Genomic DNA, 23,508 nt, shown 5'->3' on the forward strand with positions numbered 1-23,508 from the left:
AAATTGTAAGCTTCTTGATGGCACAGACTGTGTTTTGACAATTTTGTATCCCCAGCACTTAGCAACATATCCTCTGGCACACAGTAGGCCTTAATATATGTCTATCGGTTGACTGACTATCTTACACTACTCTCCTAAATGTAACCCACACTACATATAGTCAGCTGGACTACTCATTGCTTCAAGAACCTGCCTTCAGCTCTTGGCTTTTGCTGGTGATATTCTATATCTCTATAAGGCCTTCTGACCTCTATCTCCACTTGCCTTTAAGACCCACTTCACATATCACCTCCATAAAGTCTTCATTGATTCTTTTTCTCTTTCCTACCAGCCACAAGTAGTCTTTACCTCCTTGAGGAGCTCCCAGAATTTCTTCTTCTATGAGCTTCTCTTATATACTAAGCATATTCTATTTTTTAATTTATAGTTTCTTTATTATAGTTTTTTGTGTCCATGTCTTATCTCCCCTAATAAATGGCAAGCTCTTGAGGGTAAGGATTCTATTTATCTCAATATTATTTGCTTGTGTGTAAGCCCTAACCCAAAGCCCATTGATATGGGACTTTCTCCTATTGGTGGAGATGAAGGCCCTGCCCTGAGTGAATGCAGGGCAGAGTTGTTGAGAGACAGAGCTTCAGTTCTCAGCAGTCCTCTCACTGGCAACTCTTCAAGGAGGAGTCCCACTTTTGGATTCTCCAAGCAAGTTTTCTTCAAGTGTAGCACTGAGTCAGCTCTCTAGAGAGAAGGTGAAAGAGGCCAAACCCACTTCAGGTGATTGAAGGAAAAGACTCTAGGAAGACATGAGAGGAATGGGAAGTTGCCATCATGTTCCTAATGCTAGCAGCTTGCTACTCTGGAGACTTCAAGGAGTTTCCCTTTGGTTGAGTTGAATTACCTTGCTCCCAAAAGGAGAGCTTCTTCATTTTATCTTGTCTGGTATATATAATCTTATATATATATATATGCCTTCTCTGGTTTCTGCTTTGCTACAGTTTGGATAAATGGGCTTCTTTGCTATTCTATTTGATGGGAAAAGAGTCAAGCCTTGGATATAGATTTTAGGAGTCTCCCTTCCTCGCTAATAACAAAGCAATCAAAAGCTAGATGGAACCCAATAATATCCTCTAGACAAATAATCTTTAAGGGAGCTAATACATATACTTCTAGGCAGGTACCCTCTGTCTCTGAGGAGAGCAGAGTATCCTCTGGCTCCAACCTCCTACTTCCCCTCTTGGAAGGAATGAAAGTCTCCCTTGGAGTTGGGGGACGTGGTAGCAGATGGGGCAGACAAAGAGGCCAGAGATGTCTATTCTGCCTCCTTTAGAACAACACACAAGGCAAACAGTCCCACTTTATTGCTATATGTGAACAGGCTCAAAAGATCCAAATTCTGCATTGATTCTATTTATCTTCTATTTTGTAGTCACACACAACACATATTACATGGTTTTATGCCTAGGTTCATATTCCTTAGGAACCACTCAACCCTGGCTACTGCTCCTACCCTCTTCTGAGATAAGGCAGGAATATATACCACCTCCCTAATCCCCATACTGCTATTTCCCCTTAGAAATACCCCATAAAGCCATTTCAGGAGGAATAAGTCAGGCTAGCAACAGATTTATTGGCACCCATGCCCAGCCCCAAAGTGGTCAGTAAGCTAGGGATAATACATGATGTGGTGTATATTGCTTTTCTTTCTTAGATTAAACTAATATCTCTTAGATAAATTTCCCAATGACTAGAATGTTCTCTCTCCACATCTCTGATTTTTAGAATCTCTGATTTCCTTGAAGAATTAGTTAAAGTTTCTGGACCACAAATTATATTATAAATCCAGAGTCATCAAAACTATCTGGTATTGATTCAATAATAGAGAGGTAGATCAATGGAATAAACTAGACAAGGGAGAAAGAGAAAAAAAAAATGGAACTCAATAACTCACTGTTCAATAAACCACAAATCATAAGTTACTTAGGAGATAAACTTCATTTGCCTAAAATTGCTGGGGAAACAAAAAGAGCTAAGCAGAAATTAGGCTTAACATCTTATACCATATTCCATGATAAATTTTAAATTAATACATAACCTTAATATTAAAGATCATACTATTAAGAAATTAGAAGAAAAGCAGATCATAAACCTTTCATAGCTACAGGTAGGAGATGGATTTCTGATGTTTAAAAAGTTTGAGAGACATAGACAAAGACCCCTTATGCTAGTGGGCTCACAGTTTATATGCCCTTGGAAGAGTAGGTGTTCCTGAGAGTGGCAATCAATTCTGATTGGTTAACAATTAATGAGAAAATGAATATTACATTGATGGGCTGGGCTATGTTCCAATGATGGTCTTGGGGTATTGTGACTTGGATTACCCAAGTAAGCAGAGTGAAAAAATATGCACAATGACCACAAAAATGTACATGGAAAGAACAACATACATACAAATCAAAAGTGAATGCTTTATTATTATTATTTGGTTTTAGGCAATTGGGGTTAGGTGACTTGCCCAAGGTCACACAGCTAGTAAGTGTCAAGTGTTTGGTCTGAGGTCAGATTTGAACTCACATCCTCCTGACTTCAGCGCTGGTGCTCTATCTACTGCACCACTTAGCTGCCCCCAAAAGAGAATGTTACAAAATTGCAATGAATAAGCATGGCTCAAAGGGAAGAGATATGAGAAGACACTCCCACTCTATTTCTTTGCAGAGGTAGGAAGCTTACAAATGCTCTACACTGCACATATTTTCAGGGTTTTTTTGATGTATTGATCAGTTGTGCTCATTTTTTCCTCTGTTCTTTTGTCTTAAAAATACTATTATTATGTAGATGACACTCTAGAAGGAAGGAAAGGCTTCACCTTACATGCTGCATTTACTGAGATAATCATATGATTTTTGTCAGTTTTGTTGTTGATATGGTCAATTATGCTGATCATTTTCCTAATATTGAACCAGCCCTGCATTCCTGGTACAAATCCTACCTGGTCATAGTATATTATCCCCAAGATAAGTTATTGTAATCTCTTTGCTAATATTTTATTTAAAATTTTTGCATCTACATTTATTAGGGAAATTGGTCCAGAATTTTCTTTCTCTGTTTTGGCTCTTCCTGGTTTAGGTATCAGCACCACATTTGTATCATAAAAATAATTTGGTAGGACTCCACCTATTTTCCCAAACAGTCTATATAGTATTGGAATTAGTTTTTCTTTAAATGTTTGATAGAATTCACTTGTAAATCCATCTGGCTCTGGAGATTTTTTCTTATAAAGTTCATTGATGGGTTGTTCAATTTCTTTTTCTGAAATGGGGTTAAGTATTTTATTTCCTCTTCCATTAATCTGGGCAATTTATATTTTTGTAAATATTCATCCATTTCACTAAGATTGTCAAACTTATTGGCATACAGTTGGGCAAAATAGCTCCTAATTATTATTTTGATTTCCTCTTCATTGGTGGTGAATTCACTCTTTTCATTTTTGATGCTGGTAATTTGGTTTTCCTCTTTTTAAAAAAATTAAATTAACCAAAGGTTTATCTATTTTATTGGTTTTTTCATAAAATCAGCTCTTGGTTTTATTTATTACTTCAATAGTTTTCTTAATTGCAATTTTATTTATCTCTCCTTTGGTTTTCAGAATTTCTAATTTGGTATTTAATTGGGGATTTTCAATTTGTTCTTTTTCTAGCTTTTTTAGTTGCATGCGCAATTCATTGATCTCTTCTTTCTCTATTTTATTCATATAAGCATTTAGAGACTAATTCCCCTAAAGACTGCTTTCATTGCATCCCATAAGTTTTGGTATGTTGTTTCATTTTTGTCATTCTCTTGAATGAAGTTATTGATTGTTTCTATGATTTGTTGTTTGATCCACTCATTCTTTAGAATTAATTATTTAGTTCCCAATTAATTTTTAGTCTATTTCTCCATGGCCCTCTATTACATGTAATTTTTATTGCATCATGATCTGAAAAAGATGCATTTAATATTTCTGTCTTTTTGCATGGGATTGTGAGGTTTTTATGTCCTAGTACATGATCAATTTTGTGTAGGTGCCATGTACCTCCAAGAAAAAGGTATACTCCTTTCCGTCCACATTCAGTTTTCTCCAGAGGTTAACCATATTTAACTTTTCTAAGATTCTATTGATCTCCTTCTTTCTTATTTTGTGGTTAGATTTATCTAGTTCTGAGAGGGGGAGGTTGAGGTCCCCACTAGTATAGTTTTGCTGTTTTTTCTTCCTGTATCTCCCTTAACTTCTCCTTTAAGAATCTGACTGCTATTGCACTTGGTGCATATATGTTTAGTAATGATATTACTTCATTATCTGTGGTACCTTTTACCAGAATGTAGTTTCCTTCCTTATCTCTTTTAATTAGATCTATTTTTGCTTTTGCTTTGTCTGAGATCAGGATTGCTACCCCTGCTTTTTTTTTTACTTCAGCTGAAGTATAATATATTCTGCTCTAGCCTTTTACCTTCACTCTGTGTGTATCCCTCTGCTTCAAATGTGTTTCTTGTAAACAGCATGTTGTAGGATTATGATTCTTAATCCACTCTGTTATTCTGTTTCTGTATATTTCTGTTTTATGGGAGAGTTCATCTCATTCACATTCACAGTTAGGATTACTATCCATGCCTTCCTCTCCATTCTATTCCCCCACCCCATTTATGCTTTTTTCTATCCTTTCTCCCTTTCCCTCCTCAGTAGAGTTTTGTCTTTGAAACTGCCTCCCTCAGTCAGCCCTCCCTTTTCCGTTTACCCTTTCTACTTCTTATAGGGTAAAGTTAGATTTCTATATCTAATTATGTTATTCCCTCTTTGAACCAAATCTGATGAGAGTAAAGTTGCTCATCTCCCTCCCTTCTTTCCCTCTACTTTATTTGGCTTCTGTGCCTTTTCATGTGATGTAATTTATCCTTGTCTGCCTCCTCCTTTCTTCTTCTCTCAGTATAATCCCTTTTCACCATTTAATTAGATTTTTTTTACCATCATATCCACTCAACTTAAACTCACGCCCTATCTAAGTATACCTCCTTTTAAATGTCATAATTACATTACAGTTCTTAAGAGTTATAAGTGTCATCTTCCCTTGTAGGGACATAAACTGTTTGCCCTTATTAATAACAATAATACATTGTTGTTGTTTTTCTTTCCTATTTACCTTTTTATGACTCTCTTGAGTCTTGTATTTGAAGGTCAATTTTTCTGTTGAGCTCTGGTCTTTTCATCAGGAAGGTTTGGAAGTCCCCTATTTCATTGAATGTCCATTTCCCCTGAAAGATTATGCTCAGTTTCACTGTATAGTTTATCCTTGGTTGTAATCCAAGCTCCTTTGCCTTACAGAATATTGTATTCCATGCCCTCTGATCTTTTAATGTGGAAGCTTCAAGGTCCTGTGTAATCCTGACTGTGGTTCCATGATATTTAAATTGCTTCTTTTTGGCTGCTTGCAGTATTTTCTCTTTGATCTGGTAATTTTGGAATTTGGCTACAATATTCCTTGGTGTTTTCAATTTGGGATCTCTTTCAGGAGGTGATCGAAGGATTCTTTCAATGACTAATTTACCTTCTGGTTCTAGGACCTCAGGACAGTCTTCTTTGATGATTTCCTGAAGGATGTTGTCCAGGTTCTTTTTTTCATCTTGGTCTTCAGGTAGACCAATAATTTTTAAATTGTCTCTCCCAGATCTATTTTCCAGGTCAGTTGTTTTACCAATGAGGTATTTTACATTTTCTTTTTTTTACATTTTACATTTTTAAATTTTTTCCTTCTCTTGTTTCTGTTTGACTGATTCTTGCTCTGTCATTGTCACTAGCTTCCACTTGCCTTGTTCTAATTTTTTAAGGAGTGGTTTTCTTCTATTAGATTTTGTACCTCTTTTTCCATTTGGTCCATTTTACTTTTTAAGACGTTCTTCTCTTCAGTGAGTTTTTGTGCCTCCTTTTCCATTTGGCCAATTCTACTTTTTAAGGACTTATTTTCTACAGTTAATTTTTGTCCTTCCTTTCCAAGCTATTGATTCTTTCTTGCATACATCTAATTTCTTTTCTCAATTTTTCTTCTACCTCTCCTATTTGACTTCTAAAATCCTTCTTGAGTTCTTCCAAGAATGCTTTTTGGGCTTGAGACCAGTTCATATTCCCCTTTGAGGTTTTGGATATGGGTATATTAACAATGTTGTCCTCTTTTGAATTTGTGCCTTGATCTTCCCTTTCCCCAAAATAAGAATCTATGGTCATTTTCTGTTTCTGTTTCTGTTCATGGTGTTTGTCTATTTTCTGACTTCTTATAAAAAAAATGTAGAATTCTCCTGCTGGAGCGAAGAGAGCACTTACCCATGGTTCTTTTTCTGTTCACCAGGCCCTTGCACTTGAACGTTTGGCTCTTGGTTACTGGGCCTTGCACAGGGATGTTTCAATGCTGGTGGATTTCTGTCAGCCTGGAGCTTTGCCTTCTGGAGTTGTGCTTCCCAGAGTTATGTTGAGGCACTGGGTGATTTCACTGCTGGAGAATGCAGTCTCCTGTGGTCTTTTTCCAAGCTAATGTCTACCAGTTCCCCTTCCTATATTAAGGCTCTGAGGGGTGGGGATGGGGTCCTGGTGTTGGCACTTCTTGCTCCACCAACCTGAGTCTCAGTATCTCCCCCTGGTATGCCAAGGTGGGGCTTGCTTCTGGCTTGCTGTGACGCCTCCAGTCCTATACTATTCCTCCTCCTCCTCCACAGTGAGAAGGACCTATCCCATTAATTCCCCCAAGTTTCCTGGGGTACCAAACTGCTGTGCCCTGTCTTTTTGCTGGCTCAGGGTTTTTCCTGGGTGGATATTTTCTGGGTTTTCAGAGGTCAATGAGGGAGGGTGAGAGTGACTTATTTCTTACTCCACCATCTTGGCTTCCAGAAGCGGAAGCTCACATAGTAGATTCTTAATAAATGCTTGTTATGTCACTCCCAGAGTCACTGTGGTCTTTATTAGAGGGTGAAAAAAGCGGAAACTTAGCAATGTATGGAAACTTAGCAATGTAGCTAGGGATGTTTGAACGGCTTAGGTAAGTCACCAAGATAAGGAATAGGTATCTTTTTGGTCCAATTTACCCACTTGAATTGTTTATATTAATTCATCACTCATGACTTTCCAGACTAAAGTACTTCTCCTACCCCTTACTCATGTATATGAACTATTTTCCTTTATTAGAATATAAATTTATTGAGGTCAAAGGCTTTTGTATTCGTATTTCTCATTACTTAATATAGTACTTGGCACACAGTAAGTGCTTAATAAATGATTTTTCATTCATTGATTCATTCAATCATGAAAAATCTATTGAACATGGTATGCAGGCAATGTTAGTTGTTGTATCCAACTAACTACTGAAGCTCAACTTCACTTTGTGTTGTGTAAATACACATTTAGGCAGAACATAAGCCTTTTTGCTAATGTTTTGCCTTCAAGAGGCAGTCTGGCATGGTGAAGAGAGTGGACATCTGAGCCAGGAAGTTGTTGTTGTTCAGTTGTTTTTCAGTCATGTCTGACTTTTTGTGACCCCATTTGGGGTTTTCTTGGCAAAGATACTGGAGTGGTTTGTCATTTCCTTCTCTAGCACATTTTACAGATGAGGAAGCTGAGGTAAACAGGGTTAAGAACCAAGAAGACTTCAGTTGAAATCCCACTTGTGACACCTACTGGCATACCTGGACAATTCACTTAACCTCTCAGTGTTCTAGGAAACTCTATAAATTGTAGAGGAGGTGCTGCTGACATGTATTAGTAGTGAGTATTTCCATATCCGGGAAATCACAGGTAGAAATCATACCAAGGAAATCATAGGTACAATCCCTATCCAACCATAGTGAAGCAATTTGGGGGCATTGCTCTATTTGGCAGGAATGCCCAAGTATCAGTTGGAAGTATTTTTCAACCTAAGTCACTGTTGAGGTAGCCCATTTATACATACCCCATAACTGAGGGGATTAGGACAGCAAGTGGTTAATTATGAGAATTGAGTGAACCACATTGACTCCCTCTTGTGACTCAGTTCTGGAGCTAGCTCAGTTCCTTTTCTATTCAATATGGGTCTAGTCCAACTTCTGTCTTGTGAGAAAACTTTATTCACTTGTGGGAATTGGGAGAAAACCATATTGCATTGCTTGAACCTAGTTCTGTGTGTCTGTGAAATTGGACCACCTCTACCTGCTGTTTAGAGACTCTTAACTAAGGACATGGGTAATGCTGACCAGAAACTCAGTCAAATCCAAGACTGATGCAAGATTTCTCACAATTACACAACTCAAGCAACTCATCTATTTTATTTGAAAACTGGCCCCATGCTGATCAATCAGTTAGTGTTTCCATGTTACTTTGATTGTTCACAAACACCTAGGGAGAGTAGAACATCTCTTTTTCTGAATTCATCAGCGTTACACCTGTTCAATCTCCCCCTCCCAACTTGGAAAGTCTCTAATCTTTTATCCAATTAGAAATCAGATTACATAATGTTGCATTATTTCCTTGTAATTAATTGGCCTTATTTGATTAATTGTTTTTCATGTATAAAATCTGTCTCTCCCTGGATTGAGGGTACAGCCCTAAGCTGAGGAAGGGATCTGGTCCCAATTTGTTAGGAAATTGGCATGCATTGTTTAATAATTGATATGCTTGGAAGATTGAACCTTTGTTTCCTCAGTCATTTCATCCTTCACCCACCACATAACTATTTTGGAGTCTTTATAGGATCCATGTGTGAATTTGAACCCTGTATCTCAGTCAACTCATGCAAGTTAGCACTTAATAGTTTGTTTGGGTTTTTTTTTAGCAGAATTGATCTTATATTTGTAACAAAATTGTTCTTCATCAAAATAACTAAGAACACAAAATAAGACACACCCCATTCACACTTTTATTGGTGCTGGACTACTAATTGCAGCCACTGGTTTAGAAAGACTGAAAAGAACCAAACATTTCCTATATATATCGTCTGGGCTATTACTAAGAGGATAAGCATTGAAATTGTACAGATAAACATATTCTTATATTGAAGATTGTCTTTAGAAGTAACTGTGAACCCTTAAAGGGTTCTTTAAAGGAGTGAAAACACACTTCAATGTATCATTCATTATCTCTAACTCCCACCTTAAGGGTGCTAGCTACTTGAAGGAGTGGAAAGCCAGAGATAAACTGTTATCTTCTACAGAATGTTGGCAAATATTCACTTCAAACCCTCACAAGCTATCAAATACCCTATATTGCTTCCTCAAAGATCCATTTTCAGAAAAATAAAGAATTTGTGAATCAATTAACACTCTACAATGGGAATTTTCTTTACAGTACTTCCTAAATGACTGGGTTTTTTTGTTTGTTTGCCTTACTATTGGCAAGTCAATTGATCAAGTCAACAAGCCTATAGCAAGTGATTACTAAGTGCCAGGCATTGACTCTGTGTGTGTGTGTGTGTGTGTGTGTGTGTGTGTGTGTGTGTGTGTAAAACCCCTGGGGATACAATGACAAGAAAAAAAACCCCATAGTTCTTGATCTCAAGAAGTTCACAATTTACTGGGGAAGATAACATGCAAATGACTATGTAAATTAGAACCCAAATACTTACAGTTCAAAATGTTTGGAGACGTTATTAAAGTTTCTAACCTTTGTATTATGTTGTACCTTCCCCTATTTTTCCTGCTGCCAACCGAAGCTACCATTAGTTACTGAAAGGTGGAGGGCAATAAGGGAATTAGGCTGTTTCCCCCCCCTTCTCTATCCATAAAAACAAGAATCTGTCTGAAAAAAGGGGTGGTAGAGGGAGAAAGAAAGATAGCTGAGTCAATGTTATTTCAGCCTCTCTTCCCTACGCACATCCTTACGAATCTTATTTCCTATGCATCTGGACTTCCCAGTCAAGGATATGTTATTTTGTTAGTATCAGAACAGAGGAAGTATTGTTGTTGTTGTTCACCCTTTGTTCTTGAAGAGGACCATGACATTAGGGAGGTCATGCCATGACTTGAAGTGACTTGGATTTAAGTGAGGGAGGGCTGTGCAAAGTCACCAGCCTCATCTTCTCCTCCACAGCCATGTGGGTCCAGTGGCAAGATATACATCAAGACGACTGGAGACAGCCCCCAGAGGAAGGTATAGACATGGATGGAAGGAAAAACTTAGAAGTTTTAGTTGGACCACTTAAAATTCAGCAGAGATTTTGAAAATATATTTATTTGTAACTATTTGTGGCATCCTGAGAATTATATTGCTTGATTAGTTTTCTTAAAAGTTGCTTTGGTGGTAGAACTAATCAAGTATTTCCTCAAAGGCTTTCAAAAGCTATGCTTTAGTAAAATTTGTTGCCTATTATTACAGAGCTAGCAAGCTAGAAAGTATATTTTAGAAACAGTTGGATACCAGAAAGCTTGACTATAGACAGAATTAGGTAACTTATTGATATAATGTCATATTTCCTAATTAGCTCGACACGGCTTTCAGCATTACTCAGTGTCATTTCCTTTGACTACTAGGGTAATGGGTAGGCACACTCCTGGAACCTAATAAGCCTTTGGATCCTTTTCCTTATTTACTATTTTCCTTATTCATGATGAGCTAAATTGAGTTCAACAAATTTTTATTAATCACATACCATGTACAAAGCACTTTGAGGCACCGGATGAGATAAAAGTTTCCTGCACCTGACCAATAGAAATTCTATGACTTAGACCCTCTTTTCTTGGGGACAGGGGCTTTTGTATTCATATCCCTAGTGCTTAGCATGGCTGCATCCCTACAATAATAGCTCATATTTATTTGGTACTATGCAGTTTATAAAGCATTTTCATTCCCAATCCCCATAAGGTAGGTAATGCAAGTATAATCCCCTTTGTATAACTATAGCTCTTTGCAATATGAAGATGTCCCTGCCCTCCAAGGGTAAAACTCTGAAATGGCAAGGTTTTGAGTATCAGCAAGTGACAGACCACCTTGTCAAAGAACCAGCCTAGGTAAGCAATTTACCAGAAGGATGGTCATAACAAGATTAATTTTCTATGGCCACTACAAGTCATAGAGACTAAGACGTGGGGGGATGCAATCTATCACACTGAAGGGAGTATTCATATGGAGGAAAAAAACCATGTTTTCCATTGTGACAGCCATCTTGGACGTAATTCACAAGCATGATAAGGCACAGAGATTAAGTGACTTTCTCTAGATCATACTGCTAGTAATAGATGGACTTGCAATGAAAACCCTGGACTCCTTACCAGCATTTTTCTTTTCACTACACTTTAGTCATCCTTGTTTACTGCTGTTCTTATTGGTTATTTACTTTCTATTCTTTCTTTCTCTTCTTCCTTCCCATTTCTTCCTTCCTTCCTTCCTTCCTTCTTTCCTTCCTTCCTTCCTTCCTTCCTGTTCCTGCCAGTGTAGGAGGCAGAGGATGTTCCTAAGATTTCCTCTCTTCTACCAAAAACAAAGCAAAACAGAAAACAAACCTGCCTTCAATAACAGTAATACTATGTTATAGCTGAGACTTTAAAAGGCATATATAATAAAATCCTGGCCTTGCCCCAATTTTAAAATATGTACTTTCTTCATTATCAATGACAGACGAAATATACCTATAGCTACAATTTTAGTATCACAATTTTTTAAAAAATTGCTAATTGGAAACTGAAAGCCTGTTTTATTTTTGTTTTGTTTTGTTTTTTACTGTTCTGGTTCACATGGGCAAGTATGCCAGATTTGTCTTATATTTGGATACCTGGCTTAGACTTGCTCTGCTTTACTTACACGAAACACTATGCCAATCCAGAGCCAGGGCCAGGCTGACCCTGCCAAAATCTAGCTGAAGGGAACATGTTATAGGACCAGGCCAGACTCAGTCCCTCCTCATCCCTTGGCTTCTTCTTTCTCTATCCCATGGCTCAGGCTCAGGAGTTTCGAATAACATGAGACACTCTCAGAGTACCTAATACAAAAAAATTAAGAAGTTTACTTAACAATAGCATGGAAAGGACCCTCAGCAAGGATACAGAAATAGGTTAAGTGGACTCAGCTTTCTTCATCTCAGTATAGAAACTTAGCTGGTCAGTAAGGTGCTTTGGATCAGATGGAGTTAGTTCCCCTCATAGCAGGGGAACATCTGCTAAATCTGGGGGATACTTACTCCTCAGGGGTTGGCTTTTTTATACCCTAGGCAACTCAAACTCTTAGCCCCCTGGATTAATCAAGCCTGGAAACGATTCTCTGCCTGTTAGGGAAAAAAAAATTAATGTCACCTACATGGCAGGGACCCCAGTCAACATGATGTTACCACAGAACACTAAAACAACAGAATACCTAGGGTAGCACCAAAGTCACCAGATGTCTAACTATAATGATTTCTTTGAAATTTATTCACTTTAATATAATTTGAAGGGTTAAAGTTAAGGAAGACCTGCACAAAGAAGTGCAGCTCCTTCTTGGAAAAGGAAATCAATGGTGCAGGGCTGGCAGAAGCTTGACTAAAGGCCCAGTTGCCTTCTGGCCTGTTACTACCTCACTACAATTCCCCTTCCCTATCCATGCTTACTAACTTCTCAATTTATTCATGTTTATTTCTTGTTGATTTTGCTACTTTGGATCCATCTCTCAAACCTCATTGTTAAAGAGCCATCTATGGGAAGTTGGCCAAAGGTCTGGGAAACCCCTGAACACCAAGAAAAATCTTGTTTTTTTTATTTTGCTTTTGTTAAAAAGGCTTGTTCCTTTAAAAGCTGATAATAACCCAGCTTTGTTCTTAATCCTTATGGCTTTTAAAAATCAACCTTTTGACTCCTTTTGGTTCACCCATAGCTGAGCTGATACCTCTTAATGACTAATAACTTTAATGTTAATTTGTTCAATAAACAAATAGGTTTCCAGGCAAAAGTAAAAGACAGAAACCAGAAATATGAAGCAGTTGGAGCAACATATATTTTATAGTAACAGTTTATATTTGACTGGTGCTCTACAGTTTTTAAAAAAATAATTTCATACACAATTTCATTAAATTTTAAAATTGGAGATTAATTTTAATAGTATTTTTAAAAGGACAGTAGGAGGTAAGCTTTTCCCCCAGGAGAATATAAATTCTTTGAGTTTAGGGACTGTTTTTCCCATCCTGTAGTTAGCTCCCCACAGCCTGTACTTAATCAGCTCTTAGTTGTTAAGTTGAACTGAATTCACACTGTAGTACTGTATTAGTAAGTATGCATAGGTGTAACTAAAAAAATTTTCACTTAGACATACAAAACTGACATTTAAACTTTAAGCTGGGCTCTAACTTTAAATAACATGGCTATTCAAATTTTATTGTGCCCTACAGTTATTTTGAACTAAAGCTATAAGAGAAAAACAACCATGTTACATTTGCATCTAGAAAGCTTTTGTTCATCTTAAATACAAGTCTGTGATGTGACAAATTAGCAAAGTAGACACCACTCTGGTTGTAAAATTCATGCTCAAAAAGGGCTAAGCAGTCCAAATTTATTTTTTAAACTTGGACAGTTAGTAAGAAAGATACTGGCCTCTAGACTCTTACAGATAAGACCAAACATTATACTTGGAGGCAGGAACTCATTAAAATACTAGCTGCAAGAGCTTGGGTAAGTTACTTAACTTCTGAACTTCAAACTCCTAATCTGTAAAACAGGGAATAAAAATCACCTCAACTCACAGGTTTGTGGTGAGGGTCAAATATGATAATGTGTCAACATCTTTAAACACCTTAAAACTCTGCCTAAATAGAAATTACCATTAGTACATGTAACTTGAGAATACTCTTGCATGCCAGCAGGAAATCGCTCTTCTAAAAAAAATCTGTAAATTAAATTTTGGATATTTTTCTACCAGTTTACATTTCTGAAGCTTCTGCTGTATGAGGTCTTTTATTTAAAAGATATTTTTAAAATTACCAGGCCCTAGTGCTCTAGAAGGAAAAAAAAGTTTCCTTTCATTAACTAACATTACAGTTGCCCCTACTAAGATAACCTGGAAAGAAACTGTTACCATACCAACAACCAAGGAACTTAAGACATTTACTCATTCTATTTTCTCTCTATTGATTTCAGCTTGAAGATATACTTCAAAAATTAAAAGATTAATTGAGGCAAATTTAAAGCCTGAAGTCTCTGACTTGCATTCCGTGTCATAGCCTCAACACATATACATACATATCCCTCACATACAAACAGCCAACACACCATCTCCATTCCTTTCACATTTCCTTCCCTGTCTACTCTCCCATCAACTAGGATGAGCCTGGGAACAACCTTTCTCAACTCCCTCCCATTTCCCATCTAACTTCACATGCCATCCTGTTATTGTTTAGTCATATTAGTTGTATCTGACTATTCATGACCCCATTTGGAGTTTTCTTGATAAGAGATACTAGAGTGGCTTGCTATTTCCTTCTCCAGTTCATTTTACAGATAAGGAAACTGAGGCAAACAGGATTAAGTGACTTGCCCAGGGACACATAGCTAGCAAATATCTGAAGTCACATTTGAACTCAGGAAGATGTGTTTTTCTGACTCCAGGCCAGGCACTCTATTCACTTTGCCACCTAGATGGCTAGGTACCATCTTAATGAGCTGGAAATATTGATAACTGGAAGAAGGGAGAGCAAACCTAAAACTGCTCCTCCCCTTCACCTTTACTGGTCTGCAGTGTCTTCAGATACTCTTCTATCTCTACGTTCTGGCCCATACCTCCAAGGCACCACTAATCCCTCTCCTCTCTTAGAGCTTAGCCATACATCTAGCTTGTCCTTCGTTATTGCCTACTATGTACCAGGAATTGAGGATACAAGGAGGAAAAAAAGTTCCTGCTCTCAAAAAGTTTACATTCTAGAGCTAAACACATATACAGAAAAGTGAATACAAAACATGTACAAGACAGACAAAAAGCAACTTCTAGGTGCAGACAGAGCCCTAGCAAATGGGGGTATTGGGACAGACTTCCTAAAGGAAGCAGAATTTGAGGTGGGATTTAAGGAAGCTAGAGCTTATAAGGGACAGAGTTGTAGAGGGCATCCATTCTAGGTAGGGGAGGCTGTGCTCATGGGGTTATAAATGGAGGCCCAGAGACTGGGGATGGAATGACACACAAAGAGAATAATAAACAGGTCAATTTGGCTGCCGCATAGATACGGGAAGTGAAGAACTGTGGAATGATCCTGGAATAATAGACAGGAGGCAGACTCTGAAATATATGAAAAGCCCAAAGAGAAGGCAAGAGGCATACATTAGAACAATTGGGCCCATCAGGTATGGCATAGCCAGACCTGTGTACTTTAGGAATATCAGTCTGACAGCTGTGTAGAGGCTAGATTAACTCACCACAGCTGCTGTAATGCAATATCCAACAAATATTTGTGCTACTTTTTTTTCATCACTCAAACTGAACTAAATTCAATTAACAAGCATTTATTAAATGCAACTACTATATACTAAGCCTTACGCTGGGTTCAGTGGATACAAATGCACACCTACTGAGACAGACCTTGCCCTCAAACAATCAATCAATAAGCATTTATGAAGTGCCTATTATATACAAGGAAATGTGCTAGGCATTTGGGGGGGAAAAAGACAAAATATGAAAGTGTTCCTTCAAGGACTTTACTTTCTACTGCCATTAACTGACTAGCAAGTGAAGGGGAGAAGGTCCTAAATGAAAAAACAAAAATGGCTAGAGTAGGGGTAGGGGAGAAAGAATACAATGGAGTCTTTTAATGTTATTCCTTCCTAGAGTTCCTAGCAATCAATAATAATACTTAAATACTCAAAAGCATTTACGATCTCATCAATTCCAGAGTTTCCCTCCAAGATGCACATCACAATTCAGCCCTGCCTCCCCATCCTGGGTGACTCTCTTAGATGTCCTTCCTGACATTCACCAGCGGAGGAACACCCAACCTGCTGGAAATTTTCTTTGCTTTCTCCTGATATCCTGAGGATACCAGTAGAGAGAGCTCTAGCTATCTGCCTGTCATGATTCACTCTCACCACAGTCCTTCCCATCTTCTCTATTTTACTCATGTTCTTCTTTGGAATTCCTCATTGGGACAAGTTTGACACCAAAGAAATTGGCCAAACATCTCCAGACTGATTACGGGCAAGTTTAATCGATTGGATACTTACACTGGGACAGTATGATGGATCCCAACCAAGAGTTTGATAGTCATCAGGCTGAGGAAGTGGTCAAACTAGAGGCTGGATCTCTGAAAAGACCCCAGGAAAGCCCAGTGGTAATTTCAGAAATCAGACAAAGGGAGGAGGAACTGTGGGGTGCTTCACTATGGACAGGGGGATATTTTGGGCTTTTCTGCTTAGTTAACATGTTGGCTAATCTTTTAGTTTATCCTTAGTATTGAACCTGGTTCACAGACATCCAGGCGTCTACCCAGCGCTGTCGGGTAAATGCCCAGGCACTCAGGGTTGGCTATTGGTCATGTACTGGTCACATACTGGTCACAGGATCTAAGTTATGACTCAGTGATTCAATATCTTATTTATGATTTTTAACAGGTCAACATGTCCGGGTTTCCACCTTTCACAGAGTTTAAATTAATGGCGTTCACTTCTTACTGTGTATTATTATGGCATTTTCCCAATAGGAACCCCACAAGTGATTGTGGAAAAGTGATGTAAAAGAGGAAGGAAAGTACTAAAATTTTCATGCAGTTCCTAGATCATCCACAAACTTTAATTTGCTTGTTGATGCTCTAAATGGGAGATCTTTGTTCAAAGACCAAAGAGTATACACTAAATCAGATCAATCTCAACATTCTTGCTATCAATGAAACCAGAAGAAAGAAGGAAGGTGCAGCTAAATGGAAGGATGACTCATGCAATCCTTGGAGAAGCAAAGAAAGGAACTGGTGAAAAAAAAATTATTAGACACTCAAATGGTACAAGAAATATTATTTCATGGCACATTTTGTCATCATATATATTGCACTACTAGTGATAAACACTTGGAAAACACCACCATGAAAAGAAATGCAGCTTGCACAGCAATGCCACTTGCCAAGGACAAACTGGTAGAGAAATTTTATGCAGAACTCATTGAAATTATATCAAAATACACTCTGGTACTTATTGACTTGAAGGCAAAGGTGGGAAAAAGGTAAAGATGGAAAGAATTACATAGGAAAGTATGATTTAGGAGAAACAATGAGAGGCAAGATTTGTAGATTATACGGAAGTCTTGCAATGCCATATTACTCAAAAAAATTATTAGATGCTGGACATGGCAAACACCAAATAATATCTCAAAGGATGAAACCAATTACATTTCAGCAGGCAGGAAAAGACATTAAGGATGTGGAAAATCCCTGAAGCAGTTACACAATTAAAAAAAAAAGGAAAACTCATCACAGCTAAGATCAGGATTTATACTTGACAAGAAGAAATAATAGTAATGAGAAAATGACATGGCACAATACAATTAAGAAGATTTAACCCTGAATTATTTAAACTATTAAAAATTTAAAAATGGGAAATGGATAAAAGAAATGATATCAAAACTGATTACAATGATTTTATCCAGCAGTTAAACAAATATAAAATAACTACTACAAGGAGACCAAAAGAGTCCAGGACGCCTCTCAGTCCGTCTCTTAGTCACCAAACGTTTGACTTGCCAGAGAGTCGATTGCCAAAGTCAAATCAAGTCAAAACAAGCATTTATTAAGTGTGCTGGGCACTGGTTAGGGGTACAAAGAAAGACAAAAATAGTCTCCTTCAGTAAAGGATTTCACAGTGTAATGAGAAGGGATAACATGCAAATGACTGTGTACAAATAAGATGTTTATGGGATAAATTGGAGATAATCTTTTTTGGTTTTGTTTTGGGTGGGGTTTTTTTGTTATTCTTGTTTTGAGGAGACTGGATCTATTTATTTTATTGGTATAAGGAACTCCAGGTGAGGAAAACTGCACAGATATGATCTCCACAAATTACAGATTACAGATGTGAACTGGAGATAATCTTAGAGAAGGCACTGACATTAAGGAGGACCAGAAATGACTTTGGGTTCTAGGGGTAATCCTGTGGCTAAATACCTAACACTACAGCTAACAAACCCCAACCTGTATGTCTTCCATAAACAATCAGCTCACAGACTCAATTAGCTCTTAAAGGCTTATTCAAATGCCATAACAAGAAAAATAGTTTATAAAACATTTCCCCCCAACACCTAGTTATACTCTACCACAAATAATACACAGAATCCCTGAAGGGTGGGGAGTAGGCATAAACTTAATGTACTGTTGTAGGGAGGCACACCTGTTGTGAACACATGCAGCGAATACAACACATACTCTGGGACTGCAAGGACTCAATGTTCTTTCTTTTTTTGGAGAGTCTTGACAAAGTTCATTGCAGGGTAGGGTATCAGTAGTATTTGTGATGGATGGGGACCTCTGCTGCTAGACTTTACTGGGTCCCCACTACTTCTCAGATGTATGGGTAGTTCAGCTGGGCTTGCTCCTTACATGGCGTCTCTGCTAGATGTGTCAATTTACTGCTGGGCAACAACAGATAGGTCACTTGGTTACTTCGCTAGACCTTCACAAGGCACAATATATCTCCTGGATGGCTCAATTCACTAGATTTCTTGGGCTTGCTCTTCAATGGGAATCTGTAGTCTCTACCACCTGCCACCTTAGACTTAACTTAGGGTTACTGTACTCTTTTACTGGGGGTGGTCTTTTAGAAAGGGAAAAGATCCTTAGCTTATGATTGAAAAAAGCCTCTCCAATTTTGCTCATTCAAGGTCTCAGCTCTGATTCTTGTCATTTTCAGGAAGGAAATATAAGTTTTGCCTGTCTTCTTTGAAAAAATTTTCTGTTAAACTTGGTTCCCTTAGTGAGAGACCTCAGACTAATTTATGGTGCCTAGTTCAGAACATTTCCTAGATTCCAACTGGTTCTTATGCAAATGAACAGACTAGAGACTATGTTCTAGGGACAAGTTCATTCTGTCATCTGACCTTTTTCATATTCAATTTCACTATTCAAAGGCCTCAGATGCTTACTGGGTATGGAATGTTTCATTTATGCCTAAAAGGACCTCACTGTTACATTTCATTGTCTCTATCTTTGCTTTTTGCGTCACAGAAATCTAAATGGGACACATTCTTATATTAACTGGGGGCAAAATGTAAAAGAAGACAGTCCTGGTGCCCAACAGAAGAAAGGGTATGACTGAAGCTCTAGATTAGAACTGAGAAATGTTCTGCTGCATTTGTGCATCAATTCAAGGCCTAGGTCTACAGCTCCTTCCCCAATTCTATCACCCTGTTCTTAGAATCCATGACTTCATCTTGGAGTAAAGAGAACCACTTCTACTGCTTGGAGACTGAAGAAAAAATTAGCTCCCAATCTCTTGGCTCCAGGGGATGGGGAGATATATGCTTGTTTCAAACAAGCAACTTTTAAGTGTCTAAGTGTCAAGCACTGGGTAGAGGTGGGACGGAGGTGGTGGTAAGAAATACAAGACAAAGACAAAGAATCTTTGCCCTCAAAGAGCTTACATTCTACTAGGGGACAGAGATCAGTAAATACAGACTATATGCAATATAAATAAACAATGATTATGGTTGGGGGGAAAGACAACTAACAACTAGGGAGATTATGAAAGACATATTAAGGGAGGTAACACTTGGGCTGAACCTTGAAGGGTTCTAAGAGTCAGCAGTACAGAAGGAAAGCATTTCAAGCCATAGGATGGGACGACCTGTCTTTAGACATCAACGGAGGTGACAAACTGTCCTGTACAGTTTGGAGAGCTTGATTGGAGCTTAAGGGGTTGAAGGAGGAGTAATGTCTAATCAAGTCTCTATAAATTGGATACTACTTCTCTTGATTACTAAAGTGAGATTAAAAAAAAAATTCCATTATTGTTGCCTCATGAACCCTGAAAAATTAGAGTAAAAATTATACAACTTTTTAAAAAGCAAAGCCCTAAGCTACATAATTTATAACATTAAAAAAGGGAGAAACTGTTCAAGTGTCCAGAATGAAAAGTTATGCTTCTTTTTTTGTTAGCTAAATTTTACCTACTATCTGATGTTAAAGTCCTCCCATTATATGCTATGCCAACGGACCACAGGCTCTGGCAGGTCCTAAACTAAACTGAAAACACTTTGAATGTCAACCCAGAGACAAATTGTATTTTCTCTCTCTTGAGGACCAGGCTGGCTAGTTTCTAAAGGTCTTATCCCTTTTACATAGGCATTTTGCTCAGCAAAACCATCTACTATGGTAGGAATCTACCATGAAGGAATTAAGGTTTGTGTCTATGGTGGGCATACACAGGGATGAAATTGAGAATCCTTGAGGGAAAATAAGTTTCACTTAGTTTCAATATGGAAAATAACTCATTCAGTTTCTTCCTTTTATTGATTTAAATAATTTTCACTCACATTCAGGACAGCAGCATGTGAGTTAAATACTGGAAATGTCTTCAAAGCATGTAACTTTCTCTGACTACAGAGACATTTCCAATGGAAAATGCATTGGACAGGGAACCAAGAAATGTGGCACCCCGTTGGACCTTTGCCAAAACTTGTTAAGTGATCTTGGATAAGTAACAAATTCTTTGTGACTCAGTTTCTTCAGCTAAAAGTGAGAAATAACAGGAATCCTTGTAAGGATGCCAAAAGGGTAAGTTAAATGCCTTGAGTTACCGTAATAATGTGACTGATATTGATTATACTCTTCTGCTATACAACATATGGCTTCTTAATTAATGGTATTACCATTATTAATACTCACAACTGTAATTCCCTTTTTCCTTAAAAAATACATGTCTTTTATGTTTATGCCCGTCATTTCTGACCTCTTCTAGTCTGAACTCTTTTGACTTTCTCTGACAATGTAATTTATTCTAACTAATAGGTCCCTATCTGCAATAAGGGCAGAGGTGTGTTTCACTAATCAAATTAATCAATACTTAAAGAAATTAACTCTGACTATTCATTGGAAGGACAAATACTGAAGCTTAAATACTATTATCACATAATGAGAAGACAGGAGTTACTAAAAAACACTTTGATGATGTGAAAAATTGAAGGTAAAAGGAGTATGGCAGAGGATGAGATGGATAGGTGTCATGGAAGCAATGAACATGAGCTTGGACAGAGTTTGAGACAGAGGACAGAAGGGCCTGGTGTGCTGAGCTAGACACGAGTGAACAATAACATTTCACTCTTTCCCACACAGAATGCTCTTAGTTTTTTTCATTATTCAGAGTTTAACCTTTCAGTGCTCTATTTACATGGTTGTAGTCATTGTACACGTCATTTTCTTGGTTCTGCTTATTTCAGTCTGCATCAGTTCTTGATGAGTTTCTCAGAATTCCTCCTATTTATCATTTCTTACTGAATGATAATTACGTTCACATACTATGCTTTTTTCCCCCCAGCAATTCCCCTAATTATCTTTTTAAAAAGCATCAACCTGCCAGTTTTAATGCTCACATCTCTTTTATGCTGAACCAATTTTTTTTTCCTGCAACATTATCCTACAGAGCTAGTTACCTACCCTATTGGTGGTAAAGATTAAGGTGTCCCTAATAGATGGCATTTGTAACAACAGTGCATAGATACTATGGAAGAAAAGTGCCATATGGTCCTGGGTCCCGTGCCTTACAAGGAGTCAGGAGCCTGGCAGAAATTACCTTAGAGCCCACAATTACTTCTAAGATTTTTCATCTGTTTGACACAATAAATCACATACTGATATCAAAACCACATTCAGTTCAGAGATTTAGAACTGTTAATTCTGAGCATTGTATTTTAAGAAAACACTGATAAGCTGGAGAGCATGCCCAGTAGGGTGAAGGGCCCTGACCTGTCATATAAGTTGAAAGACTGGAGGATAATCTCAAGAGCACTGGATCTAAGGCTGACTCTGCTGCTTACTACTTTTGGGATCCTGGGTAATTCCACCTTTCCTTCTCAGTTTTTTATCTGTAAAATGTGGTGGTTGGACTAAATGACATCTAAGGTATCTTCAAGCTCTACATCTAGGATGCTATCAAGTGGAATGTTTAGCCTGGACAAGAGAAGTCTTGGAAGGCAGCACTCCAACTTCGGGACTTTTGGGTCTTTGTGTCCTCAGCACCTAAGCTTTGTATTTAACACATAAAAGAAGCTAAATAAATGTTTGCTGAATTAAGTTGGATAGTCATCTTCCAGCATTTGAAAGGCTGCTCTGTGGAAGAAAGATCGGACTTGTTCAGCTTCGCCTAGGAGGACAAAGCTAGGAGCAAAAGGCAGAAGTCGCAGAAGCAAATTTTGGCTTGAAGCAGCAGGGATGTGCTGGTAAATGTGGTTCTCCAAGAAATGTGGGCACAACACTTTTAATTTGCGTTATTAAGGCTAGACAATCAACAAAACAATAATAAATCATGCCCGGATTTGTAATGTTTGCCGCTTTGAGGTGTAAATACTCACTGAAAATCAAACCATCAGTTCCAGCACGGCCCAGGATGCAAGGAAAGCCTTTTGTTAGATCTATCAAAGAGTAAAATGGGCTGCCTAGGGAGCCCTAAATATCTCCTCACTAGGCTGTCAAGCAAACATCAGATGGGCTACATCCTAAGGCATTACTGCAGAGGGACTTTTGATGGTTCCCGTAGGGCCGGACTGCACGGCCACTGAAAGCCTCCCTCGCACACGCTGGGCATTTCAGGGCTGGAAGTGACCGCAAGCGCCGTCTATTTCACAGATGAGAAAGGCGATGGCTCCTTTGGCAGGCGGGGCAGGGGACAGGCCTCAGGCGTCCGGCCTCAGCTGGTGGGCGCTCTCCGGGGCCGGGAGGACCCTCGCCTGCATTATTTGCTCATCGGCTCTGAGCTCTGCCCCGTAACAAAGCCGATGTGGCCGGGCCGGAGCGGACCAAGATCCAAAGGGGGAGGGCTTATCCGAGCGCCCCAAACTTCTGCAAACGGCTGAACGCGCAGCGGGAGGTGTTTCCCCTCGCCCCGGCTGCCCGCGGGCAACGAGCCATCTCCGGGTGCGAAGGGAAGGGAGCGCGTCGAGGCCTCGGCCGAAGCACAAGTGTGGGGCTGGTCTCCCCCAGCGGAAGGGGGCGGGGAAAGGGCGGGGCCACCGACGAGAGGCCTGGCCTTCCCGAGCCCCGCCCCCTTCCGGCGGGGGCACCCCCGGAGGGCCCGCCGACCCCCCTCTCGGCCAGACCGGGTCCGGTGCCCCTCCGCCCCTCCCCGCGGGCACCGGGGATACGCCGACCCCATTGGAACGGAGCATTGTGTCTCGGTGGGGAAGTGCCTGGATGCTTCTCGGTTCCATCCCCACGCCCCCTCCCCCGCGGGGCCTGCGTGACACGTCCCCGGTTGCAGGGCTTCCGGCTGCACGGGGGTGGGGGGGCAGTGACGTAGGGGGAACGTGCCCTCTATATGAGGTTGGGGAGCGGCTGACTCGGCCTTTTCCGCCCGCTCCCCCCTTCCCCCCCAAGCGCCGCTCCGGCTGCATCG

At 39.1% G+C, this 23,508-nt stretch overlaps 1 protein-coding gene across 3 annotated transcripts; it reads right to left on the bottom strand.

The window, feature by feature from the left end:
- Positions 1 to 10,192: 10,192 nt before the first annotated feature.
- Positions 10,193 to 23,506, bottom strand: LOC110197447 (uncharacterized). Of its 3 annotated transcripts, XM_020971392.2 has the most exons (4): positions 22,469 to 23,506; positions 12,153 to 12,236; positions 11,777 to 11,954; positions 10,193 to 11,446 (listed from the first exon to the last, which is right to left on the bottom strand). In XM_020971392.2, exon 1 carries the CDS (start codon positions 23,504 to 23,506, stop codon positions 22,790 to 22,792), a length of 717 nt encoding a protein of 238 aa, XP_020827051.1. In that variant the 3' UTR covers positions 10,193 to 11,446; positions 11,777 to 11,954; positions 12,153 to 12,236; positions 22,469 to 22,789. The 3 variants fall into 3 exon arrangements, with proteins under 3 accessions (XP_020827051.1, XP_078003714.1, XP_078003715.1); XM_078147588.1 differs by having other exon boundaries at positions 10,193 to 11,954; XM_078147589.1 differs by lacking the exons at positions 10,193 to 11,446; positions 11,777 to 11,954; positions 12,153 to 12,236 and adding an exon at positions 17,677 to 18,532.
- Between the last annotated feature and the right edge of the window lie 2 nt (positions 23,507 to 23,508).

This window comes from Phascolarctos cinereus, unplaced genomic scaffold, assembly GCF_003287225.1.
Source record: "Phascolarctos cinereus isolate Bilbo 61053 unplaced genomic scaffold, phaCin_HiC Scaffold_7;HRSCAF=346, whole genome shotgun sequence".
Lineage (NCBI taxonomy): Eukaryota > Metazoa > Chordata > Mammalia > Diprotodontia > Phascolarctidae > Phascolarctos > Phascolarctos cinereus.